The 18,092-nt window shown below is 52.2% G+C and overlaps 5 protein-coding genes across 5 annotated transcripts; 1 reads left to right on the top strand and 4 right to left on the bottom strand.

The window, feature by feature from the left end:
• Positions 1-1,081: 1,081 nt before the first annotated feature.
• Positions 1,082-2,995, bottom strand: J4E87_009919 (uncharacterized protein; the record flags this gene model as incomplete). The annotated part of the gene is made up of 3 exons (XM_049381493.1): positions 1,082-2,202; positions 2,378-2,735; positions 2,783-2,995. 3 exons carry the CDS (start codon positions 2,993-2,995, stop codon positions 1,082-1,084), a joined length of 1,692 nt encoding a protein of 563 aa, XP_049228821.1.
• A 5,960-nt stretch (positions 2,996-8,955) lies between these two features.
• J4E87_009918 (uncharacterized protein) lies at positions 8,956-9,915 on the bottom strand (the record flags this gene model as incomplete). The annotated part of the gene is made up of 1 exon (XM_049381492.1): positions 8,956-9,915. One exon carries the CDS (start codon positions 9,913-9,915, stop codon positions 8,956-8,958), a length of 960 nt encoding a protein of 319 aa, XP_049228820.1.
• A 1,500-nt stretch (positions 9,916-11,415) lies between these two features.
• Positions 11,416-13,400, top strand: J4E87_009917 (uncharacterized protein; the record flags this gene model as incomplete). The annotated part of the gene is made up of 3 exons (XM_049381491.1): positions 11,416-12,207; positions 12,553-12,602; positions 12,653-13,400. The coding sequence occupies 3 exons, from the start codon at positions 11,416-11,418 to the stop codon at positions 13,398-13,400; spliced, it is 1,590 nt and encodes a 529-aa protein (XP_049228819.1).
• A 55-nt stretch (positions 13,401-13,455) lies between these two features.
• Positions 13,456-15,021, bottom strand: J4E87_009916 (uncharacterized protein; the record flags this gene model as incomplete). Its single annotated transcript, XM_049381490.1, has 1 exon — positions 13,456-15,021. One exon carries the CDS (start codon positions 15,019-15,021, stop codon positions 13,456-13,458), a length of 1,566 nt encoding a protein of 521 aa, XP_049228818.1.
• An 819-nt stretch (positions 15,022-15,840) lies between these two features.
• On the bottom strand, positions 15,841-17,888 carry J4E87_009915 (uncharacterized protein; the record flags this gene model as incomplete). The annotated part of the gene is made up of 3 exons (XM_049381489.1): positions 15,841-17,349; positions 17,399-17,684; positions 17,737-17,888. The coding sequence occupies 3 exons, from the start codon at positions 17,886-17,888 to the stop codon at positions 15,841-15,843; spliced, it is 1,947 nt and encodes a 648-aa protein (XP_049228817.1).
• Between the last annotated feature and the right edge of the window lie 204 nt (positions 17,889-18,092).

Here is an 18,092-nt window from a genome sequence, read left to right as displayed (position 1 = left end):
GCTGGAGCTTGTGCGCTGATGAGAGGCCGCCAAGTGCTGGCGTGATTGGCAGCCCGTGTGCGCTAGTGGGTCCTAAGATTGAGCCTGCAGTAGCGTGCATGTGCGAACCGCGACGATTGAATATCGATTCGGTGCGACAAACACGTTCAAATTCAAGCTTGCAGGGTCTTCGCCGTCGCATTCACGAGAGTGTCCTGGACGACCGTGGTTGTTGTTGGGAGCCAAAGCAAAGAAACGCGTCACTCGCTGCGCCGTTGTCATCTGACCTGCCCCTTTATCCCAGCAGATGCACCGCACAACGCCCGCTATATAGCCGCTGCAGGGCGGTGCAACTAACAACTTGACGACGCACTCTCCCGTCATCGTGGCTGGGGTAGCACCATGTTCTTGCCCGCTACCCAAATCCTTAATCACCTTTGTGCGGCCATGGTCGCGCATGTCTTTCACTGTTCTCAACAACAGCTTTGTTCACTAATATTCCTCTTCGGCGCCGTTTCTTCTTACATCCGAGACTGCTAGGCGTTTGGCATTGATGCCTGAGGTGGCCAGACCTCGACCTCCAACAGCGTGAATGCAACGGCATTTGAAATTCCTGCTGCGTCACATCTTACTACCATCATGTTATATTCTGACACTTGACTCGCCACTTGCGTCAAACTCAGTTGATAAGATAGGTTGACGGCATGATCGCGATGAGTTGTTCTGGTGATGACGCACGTCTGCCATCCAGACCCTTGCCCGGATCGCTGCCCAGGTGTCAACGGTCACGACGCACGACGGCGTGTTTCACGACTCATCCCGGCCACTCCTGAGACCCAACCGTTGATGCTTGACCCGGTCGAGCGAAGTCTCACCCGCCTGTGCACCAAAAATACATTCGAGGCCTTCTTCAACTGCGATCGTGAGGCGAGTTCGCACATGAGGCGCGTCTGTATAATAGGCAACATCAATTTTGTTGCTAGGCACACTCAAGATTGTTGTATCAAGAGATTAATATTATGTATCTGGTCGACCAAATAAGCTCCAACGCCGCGCTGATGCTTCCAAAAAAACAAGAATCTTCATATCCGCACCTGGCCTCTTACATCACAGGCTGCTCTTTCTCAACGTCCCCAACCTTGTCCTTGTCCACGAAACCCCTCTCCGTGTCCATGGCACCATTCATGTCGTAAGCCTTGATGAACCAACTGCCGAGCAGGGCCACTGCACTAAATGCCAACATGACGATCCAGATGTACTTGAGTGCGTCCGTGTAACTTTCCCTGAGTTGCTCTCTCATCTCTCCCTCAGGCATCTCCTTGATGATCTCCACTAGCCCAGCCGCATCGCGAGAATATTCCGCCGCCAGATCAGCAAGTAGAGGGAACGTAAGCATTTTCTTCTTCATCTGGTTCTGGAAGATGACACCCCCAATGGCAACACCGAGCGTCTGCCCAAAGGCACGGAAGAAGGAGAACATGTTCGCGGCGTAGGCCTGGTCTTTGGCCGTCGCTGAAGCCTGTACGGCCAGAGCCATGGCAGGGAACAGAATGCCCGTTCCAACACCGCCAACCAGATTGAGAAAGATCCAAGACACTGTAGATGTGTTCGGCTTGAGGATGATGAGGAGGCCCATGCCGAGTGTGGCGAGGAACCATCCAGCGCGGTTTGCCCATCGATATTGTCCTGTGACTGCGATTGCAATGCCTGTTGCGACTGAAGCTGGCGCCACAGTGAATGTCCACGGAAACATGGCCACTCCGGCAAGGATCGGACCGAAGCCTTTGACAGCTTCGAAGTAGAGTGGCATGTAGTAAAGGAGGGCCCACAGTATGATGCCGTGAATGACCGTCGACACGTAAAGAATGGCAGCGGACATGTTCTTGAATACCGAGGTGCGGATGAGGGGGTTGGCGGCGAAGTACTCAATGTACACAACGAAGGCGATCATACCGATGGCACAGACAATCAGGGGCACGAGAGTACGCCACGAGTCCCAGGCATACTGCACTCCTCCCCAGGTGACTGGAATCAGGAAGCCAGTCGTTGAGGCAAGAAATAGCACCATACCAGCCCAGTCGACCTCTCGAAGCTTCGCCAGGAAGGAGCCATGCTTCTGGTTGAGCTTGAGGAAAACCGTAATCAAAGCCGCACCCAGCCCGAGGAATGGCAAGTTAATCCAGAATATCCATCGCCAGGACACGTTCTGGGCGAAGCCGCCACCTAGACGTTGTTAGTACAGGCTACTTAGATCTAGCGCCTAATATAAGGAGAAGAATGAACAGGTCTAGAGACTACATCGAGATAAGAATATGCAAAGTGGGTTATCTAACGTCGACGTAGGCTCTAGGGTGTTTTATGTTTTGCCCAGGTTGACGTCCTGGTATGTGCCACTTACCGAGAAGAGGCCCTGCCACCGTACCGACGGACCACATGGCTCCGAAGAAGCTGAACCACTTTCCCCGCTCACGGAGCGGTACAGTATCGACTACGACCATCTCTGTCAAGCAGATGATACCGCCACCACCGATTCCCTGAATTGATCGACCGACTAAGATGACGGTGAAGTTGTCGGCCACGGCGGGGATAATTGAGCCAGCTAGGAAGAAGCCCAGACTGACGTAGATCAGTGCCTTGCGCCCAAAGATGTGTGAGAATGATCCGAGAACGGGCTGGAAGACGGTTGACGTCAACAGGAAAGAAGTTCCGCTCCAAAAAGCTTCAATGGCAGATCCGTGTAGTGCTTTGGCCATGATCTGGGGAATATTAGCCTAGAAGTGTGCAGTTGATATCATGGTCATACTGGTAGCGCGACTGAGATTGAAGTGGCATCCAGTGCGGCCATGAGTGTGATGATACAGAGACTGCCAAAGGCGGCCAGAAAGCGCCATCCAGGCTTGAATTTCTCAGGTTCAGGAGCTTTGGGCCTATCAGATACTGAATCGCTCAAGGGCTCTGTGCGAAGTATATCGGGTTTTAGTTCGTCCTGGACGGACATTGATGAAGGTGTCGCCATGATATGCTAGTTGCTGCGCAGTACTGCGAAGGAAAGCGGCCAAATAATATGAGGTGGATGCGAGGCTGAGATAGCTGCGAGTTGAACGACTCGTGACGGTGATGCTAATTAGATTTTGTCTGGCTGATCGTCACTTTGGGCACAACTGTCAGTCTACATATACTCGCTGCATGCCGTGATTATGCGACATAACGGACGAAGATACCAATTGACCGGTGCAGAGTCAGAGCGCAGGAGTCTTCACACACACCCCTCGGGACAACATTGCAGTGTAAGATCTTTCGACCGGACATCTTACTTCAGCCTCAAGCCATCGCACTAACCACATTGCTCCATCACCTTACAATACCGCCACGCCAACCTAGGGAAAAGCTGAACAGCCTGGAGCCTACTTTGACTTTGGGTCGCCTCCTTTGCAAGGTTTTGGATCAATGTAGTCTGCAGACCTGTTCAGTTTTTCCCTGGTATGAGGTGCCGCGAAAACGTGGTCGGTGCAGAGCAAGACTTTGGCTTACGGTGGCACTCAAAGGCGCGGCCGAAATCAGGAAATCGCTGTTGGAACCAATCAGACTAGACAGCAAACCTTTCAGATCGGGCACAAGACGCGATATGGCGTTTTGGAGCAAGTATGTTTAGCGTGCATGCGATGCTGATGGGCTGCCACATCCAACGCTGCCCAGGTGTGCGGGGAGTTGTTCATCCGGCTCTAGGCCAATCTGAACTGGGGCGTTTTCGAGTCTCTCCGACGAGAGCAATGACGACGTGGTTGCCTGAAAAATAAGTCTCATATTATCAATCACGGCGATATGAGTGTGGAGATTGTACATGATGTAGAGTATGATTGTCGATTGAGATGTCGTGCAGCTTACAGTTGCTGCCGCGCCTCAGGGCCGGAGGTGGTTGAGCGCTAGTCACGAATCCGGCGAAGAGGCTTGGCGTTGCTGGAATACGCGAATTGACATGATGCATGCGTCCCACCCTCTTCAATCGACAGACTGCTTTCATGCAACATCACCCATCATGCCATTCATCGATTCGGACTGGTGCTTGCACAACACATTGTCCTCTTTGGGAGCTAGCGCTTAGCTGTGACTGCCTGTCCTCCAGGTGCCGACATGTGGAATCGCGAACTTGGGCAACCCGGCCTCCAGATGCCTAAGCACCTCACTGAGAAGAAACAAAGTGGATGTTCGCAATGAGCTGCTCTACTAGCAGCTGTGTACAGATCTTGCTTGGGCCAATGCGGGGCCGCATTCATTCCGTAGGCTCCAAAATAGAAAAGTTATTGACTTTTGTTTTGCGATAGGGCACCCCTAAGCGATCCGTTCCTGTTGATCGCCACGTGCAGCTCTTGATGGCGCTCTTCTTTGTTTGTAAACTTCTGGAAGCACTTCGGAGTGCGCAAGTAAGGAGTGTGTTCCAACAACTTGTACCTGCTCGCGACGGTCCAGGACGAAGGAGCGCATCTACCTAGGTATCCTTGAAGCATCATACCTTGAGGTCATCACCGCCCGAGAACATGGACCGAACCGTGGGGTCCTTCAAGTCCTTCATTCGAACCGTACCGCCAAATCCGAGCACCTTGAGCGACGTCTCGCCATTGACTCCAGGTAGTCAGACACTTTACCCTCTAATCATGCCATCACCGCCGAAGCAAATGGACACCGATGTTAACTTCACTCCATGGATAGCGCCCACCGAATGGGATTCCATCCCACCTGCTCAGCCGGTTCCGATCTCTGCGACCCGCGAATGCTCCCCACTAATACCAGAGCCGTCTCCCAGTGTTGGCAGCGTACGGACAGAGTCTTGGTCCTGGTCCGCTGAAACGAGCGACTTTAAGCCTGCACCATTGCGACCTGTACGTCAATATTCGGACCCTGCATCTAACCAACCAACACGCGAACTGTCGAGATCTTCGTCGCATGGAAAGGCCCTAGACACTCTTATCTCTCCCACCTTTTCAGAACCATCCGCAGATGTCATATACCAAACATCAAACGACTCACGTAGAGCGAAAGCATACGTATCGTTGGGCATAATGTGGCCGAGAGAGACAAAGACTGGATGCGAATACTGGTCTGCTACTCCGGATGAAGACAGCACTACGCGAATACCTCCAGCATTACGAGGGAAGAGATTACCACCATTGTACCGTGCGAGCCCGTTGTTGGATGACGAATGCGAAAATGAGGAGCTGAGCGATAAGTTGCTACTTCTAGGCTTCTCGCAGGACTATCATGGTGTACTGGCGGACCAATACTATGAATGCAGAGCTCTTCGACCTCGAAGCAGCGTTCGGAATGTCACCTCAACGGGGTTGTCTATGTGCGGCTGCATACCAATTCCAAAGTTCCGATCGAGAACCTACAAGTCGATGTCAGAGCAGCCGGCGGGAAGAAAGACTTCGAATATGCGCAGGAAAAGCAAAAAGAGGAGCTTTTGGACACCACTCCAGCACATGAATCGAGAAGACCAACAACCGTGCGTTGACGAAAAGACGCTCTCGCGCTTTACCAAAGGATCTACAGCTTCCCATCAGAAATCAGTTTCCAGCCTTCCGTCCCAAGCTAAAGGCCAGGGGACCAACAAGTCACGCGCTAGATCTATCGAACATACAGAGACCGAAAAGCCTTCTCATATCTCGCAAAGAACAGCCTCTGATTCTTCTTCACAAGGATACCGCAGCGTTCTGTTCCGGCTCCCCAGAGGTTTCGCGTTGGTCCGCCTGTCTTCAACTACAACATCACAATCCGAAGCGACAAATAGCTGCGACGCTCTTCCAAGCGAGCATGAACGACAAAAGTCGAGCGCAGTGTCCGACTACCCCTGGCGCAGGTCGTCCTGGTACAATTCATCTCCGCCGACTTCTCCAACCGCGCTCGAATTCCCACCTCCGCTTCCTGTCTACGCGTCGCAAATCCCGAGGTCTCAATCGGTGGGTTCCTCACCATATCTGGCTAGCAAAACGTGGGTGGAAGAGGCACATGAGGAAAGACTGCCTGATGAAGAGGATAATAGGAATAGTAATGGTCTGGTGAAAAGAGCACGGGATGTGCGCGATACATGGCGAAGGCATCAGAGAGATACTAGGCAAGATAAGCTTAAACGAAGTATTAGAGTTGTTGGGCTTGTAGATCCGACATTAGCGGCTGGCTATGAGAAGTCTTGGGGTAGACGAGAAGGAGACGATAGCAGTGATTAGAGTATAATGACAAAGCATACAATTCAGAATGTCCTGTGGAAAGCAATTCCATCATCTTATCATACTAAAATGATTACTTGTTTCCCTACTTTGATGTCCTACTAGCGACTCCTTCCTCAAGCCTCGCCGTCAAGGCTAAGACTCAATGAAAAAGTAGATCTCTGATCGGCTAAGGCAGAGTTCGCGAACGATCCAGCGCTCATACGAAGTACCTTACCAGGAAGACACTCGAAATGCGGTTCGAGCTCGGTTGATCCTGTATATCCAAGTGGGTAGAGACACTGCCTCGCATCCCATGACACGCCGTTGACGCGTCACTAAATCACCCGAGAGCGATCTAGCGAGGAGACCACCGAGAGAGTGGATATCCTGAACAGGGACTGTAGGTTGACTGCGCACCTGTACAGTGTTCAGATGGGGGCATAACTCCTTACTAATCCCGGAATACAAGACTAGCAAGCGGGACCCATCCTCCGGTGTGGCCCAGAGGTCACGCGCCCGGACGCGTGAGTCCTCCAATCCATGACATGTAATGATAGGCGTTACATATCACCAGATGGGGCGTCTGGCACGCGAAGTCGTCTATCCAGAATTGTCATACAGGTGCCCGCACGTGTATGATGATAGTTCGGAGAGCGCTATCTCCCCGATACTATCGAAAATGTGTTTCGTGCGTACAACGAAGCGGGAGGTGAGTGACCGCGAGTCGACCTGCGACAGTCGCAGTATAACCTCGACAGCTGTTCTGCCACGGCCAGCGTGCGAACACTGTCACTCTGAGTGCCGTAGAGAGGCCAAGTACAAGCCAGCTCGTACTTGCAGGGCGGACGCTCCTGACAAAGAGACCGCTCGTCGCGGATAATTAGTGTAGCGTGCAATTTGACGTTTCGGGGTGTCATAACTCGCCCAGAACTGGTGGCGATGTCAGTGAAGCTGGGGATTTTGCGAGTGAGAGCTGGGCTTACTATCTGTGTCGGTTCGTGATGGTCTGCTTGAGATGTCGCGCTCTCCAATAATTGGGCGCATTTGCGTGGCGAGGGACGCAGGTGGGACATTGAAGGAGGAGAGAAGGTGAGGGCAAGCGTTATCAAGTAGAAGCTCCGGCTTTGGCCAAGCCGCTAGCGTGGAGTCACGTTAGTAGTGAATGCCGTCGGAAACGTCACCACTCCACAACGACAAACAACTTGGTGAAGGTGAATTTTCTATCTCCCGATACAGCCGCTACAACCAGTACTACAAGCCAGATCGTAGGCCTTTGGACATTCAGGACGTCACATTTGGATTAGACACTCGCGATAGGTTGACAAAACGAGGGAGTGCACTTCGACCACATCGGCGTCTGGCGCCTACTATGATGTAATGATCCCAACACTATAGGCCAATGAAGCGCTCGTATTTCTACGTTGACTTACTCGGCCCAGAACTAGAGGTTAGTTAAGCGCTCATATATCTACAATGGTTTATTCAGCCCATACCTATATGTTAATAAAGCCCTTATATGTCTACAATAATCTACTTGGCCCAGAGTTATGAGTCGATCAAACGCCCAGGTGCATTCAATGCTTGCTTAGGCGTTCCTGAAGGTATATTCAATGACATGTACGCGAATACAGAGGTAACTGTACCTGGTTAGGTAGGGTAAATAAAGCAATGACGTACGCAAAATATAGGTATGTTCCGGCGCAAACGCGAACCGCAAGCGCGCCTCATAACGCTTTGACTCTCCTAGGTAGCCTCCAGGGTAGCTCATCCTGTGTACTTCTACATATAGGTAACACTTTGTCTTCGTCAACTCTGTATTTGCCTCGACATGCCTGAAGATCCAGCTGACACGTAAGCCTTAACCCGTTTACCAGACAAGTACAAAATAGACACTGACCTTGTATATCAGAACTGCTGCGAACGCCCGCGACTCACCACTACTGCGACTTCCTGCCGAACTTCGCAATCAAGTCTTCGAATACGTATTCGATAATGTGCGATTCCATGTCGACAAGACTACGACGCCAATCCCGTCTCCTCAGCACGACTCCCGCTGTATCACGAGCTCTGAAGTGCACGTTCGATTTCGCATACCGTCTACGTGTCGCCAGATCTACGCGGAGACAGCCGTCATGCCCTATCGTTCCGCAGTCCTCGAGTTTACCACTCCAGCCAGGCTCATGGCCTGGTTGAGAAACTTGCCGCCGGGAGCTAGAGGCTATGTGAGAGATGTTTCTTTCTACGCAAGCGGTGTTGCTTGTCTGCTATCGCGAGGTACATCTAATGACCATAGCATTGACCCCCCGCAACACAACTGGCTCATTAAGGCCTGTGGGTCGCTTCAAGGCATAGAACGCGTTCACTTCGGTACTTATGCGAGGGGCCTCGATACACAATTGGCTGCGGGTGTCGAATTCCTCCAAGAACAACTCGTCAAGTCGGACGGAAGGAAGGTGGAAGTAGTCCTGCGGTGAGCTGCTCCTTGAGCCGTATTTGGCTGTCTTTGCAGAATATCTAACATCCCCCAGAACCCGCGTACTATCCAGTATGTAGCCGCAGGTGGACTACATATAGTCCGATTCGGTAGCTTGCCTTCACAATGAGACCACGTTGAGGCATATGAAGTGACGTGGCTCTCTCGTCTTGTACATCGCCGCGATGATGTCTGCTGCTAAACGGGGTTTGCGATTTAGAAATACCACTAGAAATGTATTTGTATTCATTAGAAGCAGTAATAGCATCTCGAACTAATTACGAAAGCGTCTTGTCTCCTTCAAACCACCATCTCCCAAATCTGACCACCACCCATCAAGCGCCAAAGACCGCCCTTTCGATCGCCAGCCACCTCACCTCTGGAAGCCCTCTGGTCGATCGTCTCCCAAAGCATGGGTGTTCCTGAGTACCGCGAGTAACTTCCGTCCAGAAGCTCAACATATAGATAGTCTCCGACCGCATAAATGTTGTTGACTACTCTGCCGCTGTCGATCAGAGTCCACCCTCCTGTCGCATTCATCTTGAGAACTTGGTTCGCGCTGCTATCCCATCTGTAGACGTTGTTACCTCCCACGGCCAATTTGGCAGTGTAAGTGCTGTCGACAATCTTCCATTGACCGGCGTTGTAGGGCGCTGGCGTGCGTACGATGGTGCCATTGTAGAGACGATTCCACATTGTGAGTTCATCGTCGAACAGGATCTGGGTCGAGCTGGAACTATCCGTGATGGGAGGCTGGTCGATGGTAACCCAAGCGCCGTCAGATAAGCGTGCGACGGAGCCGTCTTTTCGTTGTGCAAAGAGCTGATCACCCGCGGCAACGATGTTGTAGACACTCGTGTCTGTACCACTCGTCGACTCCCACTCTCCAGGCTGACCCAGCCAGCGGAACGTACCACCATCGAGGTGCCTCTGCCAAAGGTTGCCGTTAGCGCCGGCGATCTGATAGGTCTGTTCGTAGTTGTCGACGGTTGTCCAAGCGCTGTTGATGTATCGCTGGATCTGACCGGTTGGGCGCACGATGTAAAGACCATCGTTGGCAGCTGAAACACCTGGAGATGATGTTACAGTGATGACGTTATTGATCCTCGCGGTATCGTCAATCTTGATCCATTTTGGCGCAGCCCTCGACGCTACGGCGCTTGAGGGCAGAGAATTGGTCTCGTCTCTGATCTTCGGATGGGGCGATGCAAGGCAAGTAGAGAAGGCTCCGAGAAGCAGTTGGATATAAGATGACTTCATGCTCGGACGATACGTGCGGTTGATGAGTTTTGGAGAAGGGTGCTGAAAGCTGCAGCGGGAAGACTGTCTGAGGCTTTATACGTATTCCAGCGGTGTAATCTAGAGCCTTCGTGATTAGCTTGTAAATCTCGGCTGGTTTGTCACATACATGGTATGCAGGTATCTGGCGAAGCATCGTGGACTGTTTCTTCGCTTCATCCCGCTGGCCTGTACTCGACCCTGGACTAGATCGGGGCGTATATCTTGGCATTATTGTGAAGCCTCATAGCGCTTTTTGTAATTGGCAGGATCGTAAGCGAAGTATACAACTTCTGGTAGGTGGGAGAAATTGGGATGTGGTTGGTGGATGTGGTGAATGCACGAATGGGTCGCGGACCGACCCGGCAATGTCAGCCTCGGTGTCGAACGTCAAGTAAAGGATCTACGGGTAGGTGGATTTGTTCTGCACACTTCCTGAGCACGCGTTCGTTCCTCCATCTCTTCGGCGCTTCGAGGAGCGTTCGATCTACTCGTTGACACCCTGGAACCCTAGCAAGATACGTCGTATCGCGTTGCGTAGTTATCCGGCGCTATTGAGAGTCCAACGCACCAAGCGAGCTTCCCTGGGTGATGAGGATGGGAGGCCTTTCAACAAATTTCTTCGCAGCGGATCCGAATGCTGGTTAAATCATGCATATTGCATGAAATGTTATAGTGTCGACGCGCTCTCGTGCTAACGCGAAGATTGGAAATAGATGCGGCTCTATAGTTCGTGGCGGTATCAGGGTCCAGTCAAAGCGCCCTGCTGGAGAGTCGAGACGTCTACGCAGGATTCCGGAAGCCACCTAGGCACCAAGTTTCGCCTAGCTCGGGGCGTATTGAAATGTAAGCTTCACGGAACAGGAAGGTACTAAACGCGTAGACGGATGCGCGGAGGGTCGTCCAAAGAATGTTGGTGAGAGACGAAAAGATGGACAAGTGGCACATCGCTTCGAGACACTAATCTTGGGTAAATGCGTGTCGGGAGCGGCAAAGTCACGTGACCTAATCATGAATTGAGCGACGACGTTTGGATGGAGATGGGCCGGAGTACTGATGGAATTGTGACTCCTGTAGGATTGCAGAAGGTGATAGTAGATGTGGCGAAGTCGTTCGTCGGGCGTAATGATGGAGGGCGGTGCGCAAATGGTTCAAAGACCCCGCCGCACCGCTCGTGCCTTAGCGTCACCGCCAGCCCGCCTTGTCACCAGTTCCGTTGTTGACTTCGAAGCCGCAATACTACGTCCGAGCCCGCCAGTCCCCGTCAGACGGCGATGAACTGCTGGAGCGGAGCGAAGTTAGACCCCCTCTCTTTGCCGCCGCCCGTGGGCTTGAGGCCGCTCAAGGACCATGGAGATGCGACATATAAAGACGACAATCATGTCAATGTCCGAAGTCCACCACAAGCTTCCACTCTTGTATTTGCTGCAAACTTAGTCAGACACGTATCAATATCTCTTCGAAAGCCTTTCATCTTCTCCAATGGCTCACCGAAATCGCCTCGCAGACGCCCACGTCCTTGTCTTCGGCGGCACTTCAGGGATCGGCTATGCCATCGCCAACATGGCCCTCGCATCCGGCGCACTCGTAACGATCTCTGGATCTGGCCAAACCAAAGTCGACAAAAAAGTCGAGATGCTGCGATCTCTATACCCAAGCATACCAGACTCCAATGTAGCAGGCATCGCCGTCGACCTTATGGACAAAGAGAACTTGGAGTTCAACTTGAAGGCTATGCTGGACAAAGTGACCGAGGACGGCGAGAAGAAGATCGATCATATCGCGTTCACAGCCGGCAATCCGCTCTCGCTGCCCAAAGTTGCGGAGATCGACGTGAATACCCTGATGGAAGGCTTCACAGTTCGCTTTCTCGCCCCGTGTGCCTTGGCCAAACTCATTACGACGGGCGATTACATGCCCAAAAGCTCCAACAGTTCTATCACACTCACAGGCGGCACAAACACGCATCGCCCAATGCCGAACTGGACCCTAGGCGCAGCGGTCGGCGCCTCAGTTGAGGGCTTGACGCGCGGTCTGGCGGTGGACATGGTTCCCATTCGCACGAATATCGTCCATCCCGGCGCGATCCAAACAGAGTTGTTCCATGATTTCTTCAAAAGCGCTCCCCCTGAGATGATGGAGAAGATGAAGAAGGGGAGCAGCCTGACGGGGGAGTTAGGGCGCCCGGAAGATATAGCGGAGGCATATGGCTGGGTCATGAAGGATCGGTTCGCGAACGGGACGCAGGTGAATAGCGACGGCGGGCGATTGTTGGTAGGTACCGAGTAGGTAGATAGATAGCCCAATGTGTCTGCGCAGTAGCGGTGAGTTGACGCTCACGTCTCACTTTCACCTTCACTTTGAAATCTCATCTCGCCCGTTTGCGGTGACATCATGTTATTTCCCCAGTCACCTAATATTTTGTCGCACCCAAGAAGATACTTTGTCTCGTCTGTCGCAGCTTCTTACTTTTCTGTCGCACCCAGATACCGACATCGTATCCTACACTCACTTCTCTCAACACCACACCACCACCTGCCACCTACGATGGCACCACCGACGCTACAAGGTAGCGAAATCGTGAGCGTGCCGACTACGAGGGCGCCACCAAAGCTGCAGGAGAACGGGGTCCTGAGCCTGGAGGATACGCCCGGCGAGATCAAGAAGATGTAAGTACATGACTACGATCAATTTAACTACAATACTAACATTGATATAGCATTGACCAGAATGACACGCAGTCCCCGCTGCTGAAGCTCCCAGCAGAGATCCGCAACCGCATCGCAAGACTCGCTTGCGAGACAGAAACTGGTTTGGTGTGGTTTCTCGATGACAATGGCCATATTGTCACCTCTTCAAAGTTCCGCGAAGCGGTTTCCGCAAACCCTTTGAATGCGGTTTGCAAGATGCTGCGCGCGGAGACAAAGTGGCTGGAGATCAAGATGCACAAGATCAAGGTAGAGAGCCAAGCTTTTGTGCGAATGCACACCGACAAAGACCTCCGATTGAGGCAAATCAAATGCGGCATCGAGATAGCGATCATTCACCAAGGTGAATTCATGATAGAGAATCGCCGGCGTCAAGCCATCTTCGAATATGCCAAAGCAAACCCCGACATCAAGATCGTGGTGCGCATCACCAATTGGAAAGTTGCTTCGGCAATGATACCACTCCAGTACTTTGTCTGCCTGGGATGGGTAATGGAAAAGACCCTACGGGGCAAAAAGAGGAGTTTTACCGGTTGCATGAAGGCCTTTGCAAGCTGGGAGAATGGAAAGGCAAAAGAAGACCTCGATCTGCCAAATCTGAGGTTCTTCCCCAGCATGGTGTTCTTTGGCGAAGACACGTTCCGCCGCAACATGAACAATGGCGAGGAGCGAACGTTTGTCAAGAAGCTTCTCAAGCAGTATGGGAGTGAAGATGCGGTGGTGGAGGCGATGAACGTCTGGTTTGAGGAGGGTATATAGATTTTTGGGGGCTCCCTGGAGCCTACATTCACGTCAAGTCACCTACTTTGTGTGCTTATGACAAATCGAGATTCATTCCCCTTCTCTCGACTTCTTCTTTGACGTGAGTCCACTTGGTGCAGTCAACCAACACACCCTCTAACCCCCGCTTCCGCAGACTCTGTAGCTCTTCTGGACTTTTCTGCACGTCATGCTCAAGCGCGATCTTGAACTTCAACCCCAGAAAGCTAAACACTTCATCCATGCGTCCGAATAGAAGGGCGATCAAGTCCACGTCCTCTTTGAAGCTACTGTCGCCGGTGACGCGCCACTGAATAACGAGCACGCATGCTGCAACATACAACGAAGACCCGATGTGTGCAGAGAGCAGAAGGTCGATGGATATACGCGACGCATCTTTGACAATCTGCGCGATATTCTGAGCCGCTATCACAGCAAGTGTGAACTGCGAAGCCGACTCCTCGATTGAAACATGCTTCTCACGTCGGTAATGTAGAAGGATTGTCATGGTGTTTAGGATGATGTGTAGCCATGCGACATGACCGCGATCAGCTGGTAACGCTTCCAGAATCGAACTCGCTGTGCGCGGGAGGCTGAGATTAAATTTGACAATCATGTCGTCTAATTCGGTGCAATCTTCAGCATATTCAGGGCTGTCTGGAGAGGTGTGGAGAGAACACAACAGTTCACCGACCCGGCCAAGCAGGACGTGTGCTATAATCACGTAGTGAAAGACGTTCGAGGAGTCCTTGAGAACCGATACGGCGTTTATGAGACGCGACAGGTTTCTCGTGAACGGTAAGTTAGTGATGTAGTTATCTCTCAGTTCAGGATTCATGCCCTGGAATATTGCTTCAGCAACCGGGATATCGACCTTGAATTGTATCTCGGGTATAGCATGGGCCCAGCCCGTCGGCCATGCATGCATTCGATCCATGATGAACAATAGCCAAAGTGCTCGTCGGGATTCTTCTCGCTCGAGTGCTGACTCGCGGTTGATATTATCAGAAGCACATGAGTATTCGTTAATGGGTATTGTATCAGAGAGGTGGTGGCTGGCATCCATACGGTTCAAGCCGAGCACAACAGCCTGCCTCCAGGCCTTCCCCAAGAAGAGCCAGCTAGCAGAGTAGTCGCCAATAGTCCAAGCGTGGAACACAAGGAGTAGTACGGCCTGTATTGTGCGGACAGCCGGGTCTGGTCTTCGCCGTGTCAGATCGTAGGAGAAACGTGCTTGTTCGTACCAGTCTTTCGAGCGCTTTCGGATTGAGGCGTCTGGATGATACCTAGCTGTTACGCAGCACATGGCATATAGGAGAAGCGGGGCATCTTTCTCCATATCACCACATTCAACCTTTGCCAGAAAGCTCTTCCTGTGGAAGCAAGGGAACATGTGGTAGAGATGTTCGAAGAAGAGTTCGCCGAGTTGGAGGATAACATGTCGTGGGGGCAACTGTAAACTCTCCAATATATCCAAGTCTAGCGTACTGGCGGAATGTTCTGCGGTAGATCCCGGGGTGGGGTAGTGTGAGCTAGGTGCTACGGGTTCTGAGATAGTGGATCTGGGAAGATCGAAGTTCATGCCCGAGAACTGCATGAAGTCTGGTGACTCAAAAGGCATCGTATCGAAGCCTTGCGTTCGCGCCGGTGATGCCGAAACATGATGCTCTGTTCGGCTCGTTGATGACGTACAATCATCTCGGGTTGAGGCCGTGACAGCGTAGTCGCATCTGAGATTCAACTTTCTGCACAATGAGCAGCTCGGGTGTTCTGCCTGTAGTAAGCAACCTATCATCAGCCCCTAGCCGGCATGCGTGGACGGTGGTGCACATACATCGCATCTCTTCTTGCGCTGCCGACAGCTCTTGCAGGCCTGCTTACGTTTACTAACAGAGGCAGGAATGGTTAGTGTCTGCATCGCGATACGATAGCGGGCGAGTAGTGCACCCCACGGAATGAGAGGAGCCCTGGAGTGAGGATGCACAGCTGGTGCTGTTGTCGCACTAGTCCACGGGTCGGTTACGAGCGGATGCCGACGGATATAGCTCGGACTTAAGCTCGTTCAAGCAAAAGAGTAAATAGGTCTGTGGTCTACATTAATATAAAAGTGAATAAATTGCGTAGTGTGAGATTAACGTAGACTCTAGGATATTTAGTTTTATTCTTTAATAAGGTGGTTTAACGCAGGACAGTACAACTAAAATACGTATTGCTGGTTCGATGTACAAGTGATGAACCAGGTGAGGGCAAAATAGAAGCCAGGAGCCTAGGTATATTGTCATTGGGACATTTGCTTTGCATGTTTTCAAGCTAATGTAAGGCCTATATTGTCGCAGAGTGATTTACTTTGCATGTTTTTATCTAGATGTCAGGCCTACATGATCGCTGGGTCATCTACTTCGCATATTCTCATCTTGATGTAAACTGCAAACCTACCTACTCAATCATCGTCCTCATCATCCTCGTCCTCCCCAAACTCAACACCATACTCAGCACAGACATCCCACCGATCCCCCTTCGCACTCTTACTAACATACTTGGTGAACCGCAACACACCCCGATCCCTCAGCACAATAGCGAGGTTATTCCAAGCCGCAGGCTGACTGAACAAGATACCATCGTCCTCGTCATCAGCCGCAGACCTGTAGATAGCAGGATCGGCCTTTGCTTTGCGGCGCTGACCTGCACCAGTAGACGTTGAAGCTTCACCGGTGGGAACGCTGGGGTGATCGGCATCGTCTTCGCCGGCCATGTACATCTCGTAGCCGCCGACCTCCTCTTCGGGCTTGGGTTCTGGTTCTTTGGCTTTGCCCTTCTTTTTGCTCTTTTTGCTGCTGCTGCCGTTTTGCTTGGGTTCTTCCTCGGCGCCTTCTTCAGGCTCCTCGTCTTCGTCGCCCCAGCCGCGGGAGGGCGTGATACCGAGGCAAACTTCTAGCTGGGGGTCTTCTTCCTCGTAGGCGGTCGCGAGTGTGTAGTCGAGACCTCGCCGGAAACGACGCGCGAAGATGTTGCTCTTGGTGAGTGTGATACCGGTTACAAGAGAGATCCACTTCATGAACGCTGGGTGCGGGAAGAGGATGTCGACGAGGTCGTCGTATGGTGTCATGCCGTCGTTCTCGGGGTACGGCGTGGTCGGTATTGGCTGGATAGCTTTTCGGTAGAGATAGCGCTGCTTGTGTGGCGGTCGTGCGACACCTACCATCGATTCCTTGGAGTGCGGGTTGTTGGGTAGGCTTGGGTTCGCCTCGTGGTCTTTCGACTCAAGGTACTCTCGTAACCGCGCGGAGAACTTGTTAGACAGGAACTGTGCAAGTCGCAACGACGACTCGTCGCCAAACATGTTTGACAGCTCCTCCACTGTGTCCGGAACGAGGTAGTTTGGGTTCATAAACTTGATCAGGAAATCAATGTCGTTTTCAGTCAGCTCGTCGTCCTCTTGTTTCGCCTGCTCTTCCCAGTCTGGGTTGTCGACCCAGTGTGATTGCGGCTCGTCGAAAACGTCCGCCTTGCCTCCCTGCAGTTGAGCAAGCGAGCTCTTCTCTGCCAGCTTCTCTTCGAGACCCTCTTCGTAGCCTTCCTCGCCCTCTTGCGGAATGTGGAACCACCCGCTGATGGCCATGCGAACGCGACCACCGTCTTCTTCTGCCTTCTCTTCCAACCCTCTCCTGTAGACCTCCTCGACGTCGTGGAAACTCTCTCCAGGCTGGACGGTGAAGAAAGAGAGCTGGTTCCATGCCGGCGGTATCGATAGCGAAAAGTCCGGCTGTGGCACCCTAACCTTGTCGCCGTCTGGTGTCTCGAGGTGTTCGGTTGGGTAGAGTCGTAATGCGCCTCCCCACTCTGGCTTCCAAGGAATGTCAGGGTCCAGCAGGTACAGAATCCAACTTACACGCCGGCTTCCGATGACGTCGTCGTGGCAAAGTAAGTGACATCCTGGTGTGTATACATTCTGCGCCGCAGTCAGTACAGTTCCTCAGACAATGCGTCGCGCAACCTACCACTGCCATGTCCGTCTTGACACCACTCAATGGCCCAGAACCTGTTATCGAAGATAGGTACTTGCGAAAGGCAGACGAGTACAGCGAGTCGCGCAGGGTAAGCAGGGAAGGCAGGCGCTTGAGCGCAGAGTCGTGGAGGCCATCGAGGTTTGCGAGATCGCCAGATTGGTGAATCTTGTAGATGTCTGTCTCTTTGGGCGTAAAGTGGATGTGCTCGCGGATTTCGTTGCGGACATTGCGTAGGAGAGTATCGTCGACGAGGTTATGGATTACGGCGTGCTTGTAGCTATGGTTCAATTAGAACGTCATGGGTCGAAAGCGCGGAGATTAATGCATACGGCTGCGAATCCGCGTATTCGCTCGTATATCCCTCGAGTACTTTGCTGTCGAAGAGACCGCTGCGGAAATTGTTATGCGCCTCGTCGTCAGAGATGGCTCTCTTCTTTTTCGCCTTGCCATGCGCAGGCGCCTCATTTTTGCGCTTAGCCATTGCGGAGGTTTAGCGATAATTCCGGTAGGTTGGGAGAAAGTTCAGCTGTTGCGGAAGAGCAATTGAGGGAAGCTCGAACATAAATTTGGTCGGCCTTGGACGTGGAAATCGCCGATGCTATCGCCTGCCTCACACCACAATAGCTCCACCTAGCCGTCTGCAGCATCATGACGAAGATTACTTCCCAGCGTGGCCATGTTCTCC

The sequence above is a fragment of the Alternaria ethzedia genome (genome assembly GCF_023757985.1).
Source record: "Alternaria ethzedia strain BMP 0044 chromosome Unknown scaffold_40, whole genome shotgun sequence".
Taxonomy (NCBI): Eukaryota; Fungi; Ascomycota; class Dothideomycetes; order Pleosporales; family Pleosporaceae; genus Alternaria; species Alternaria ethzedia.
This window is presented reverse-complemented; position numbering and strand designations above follow the sequence as displayed.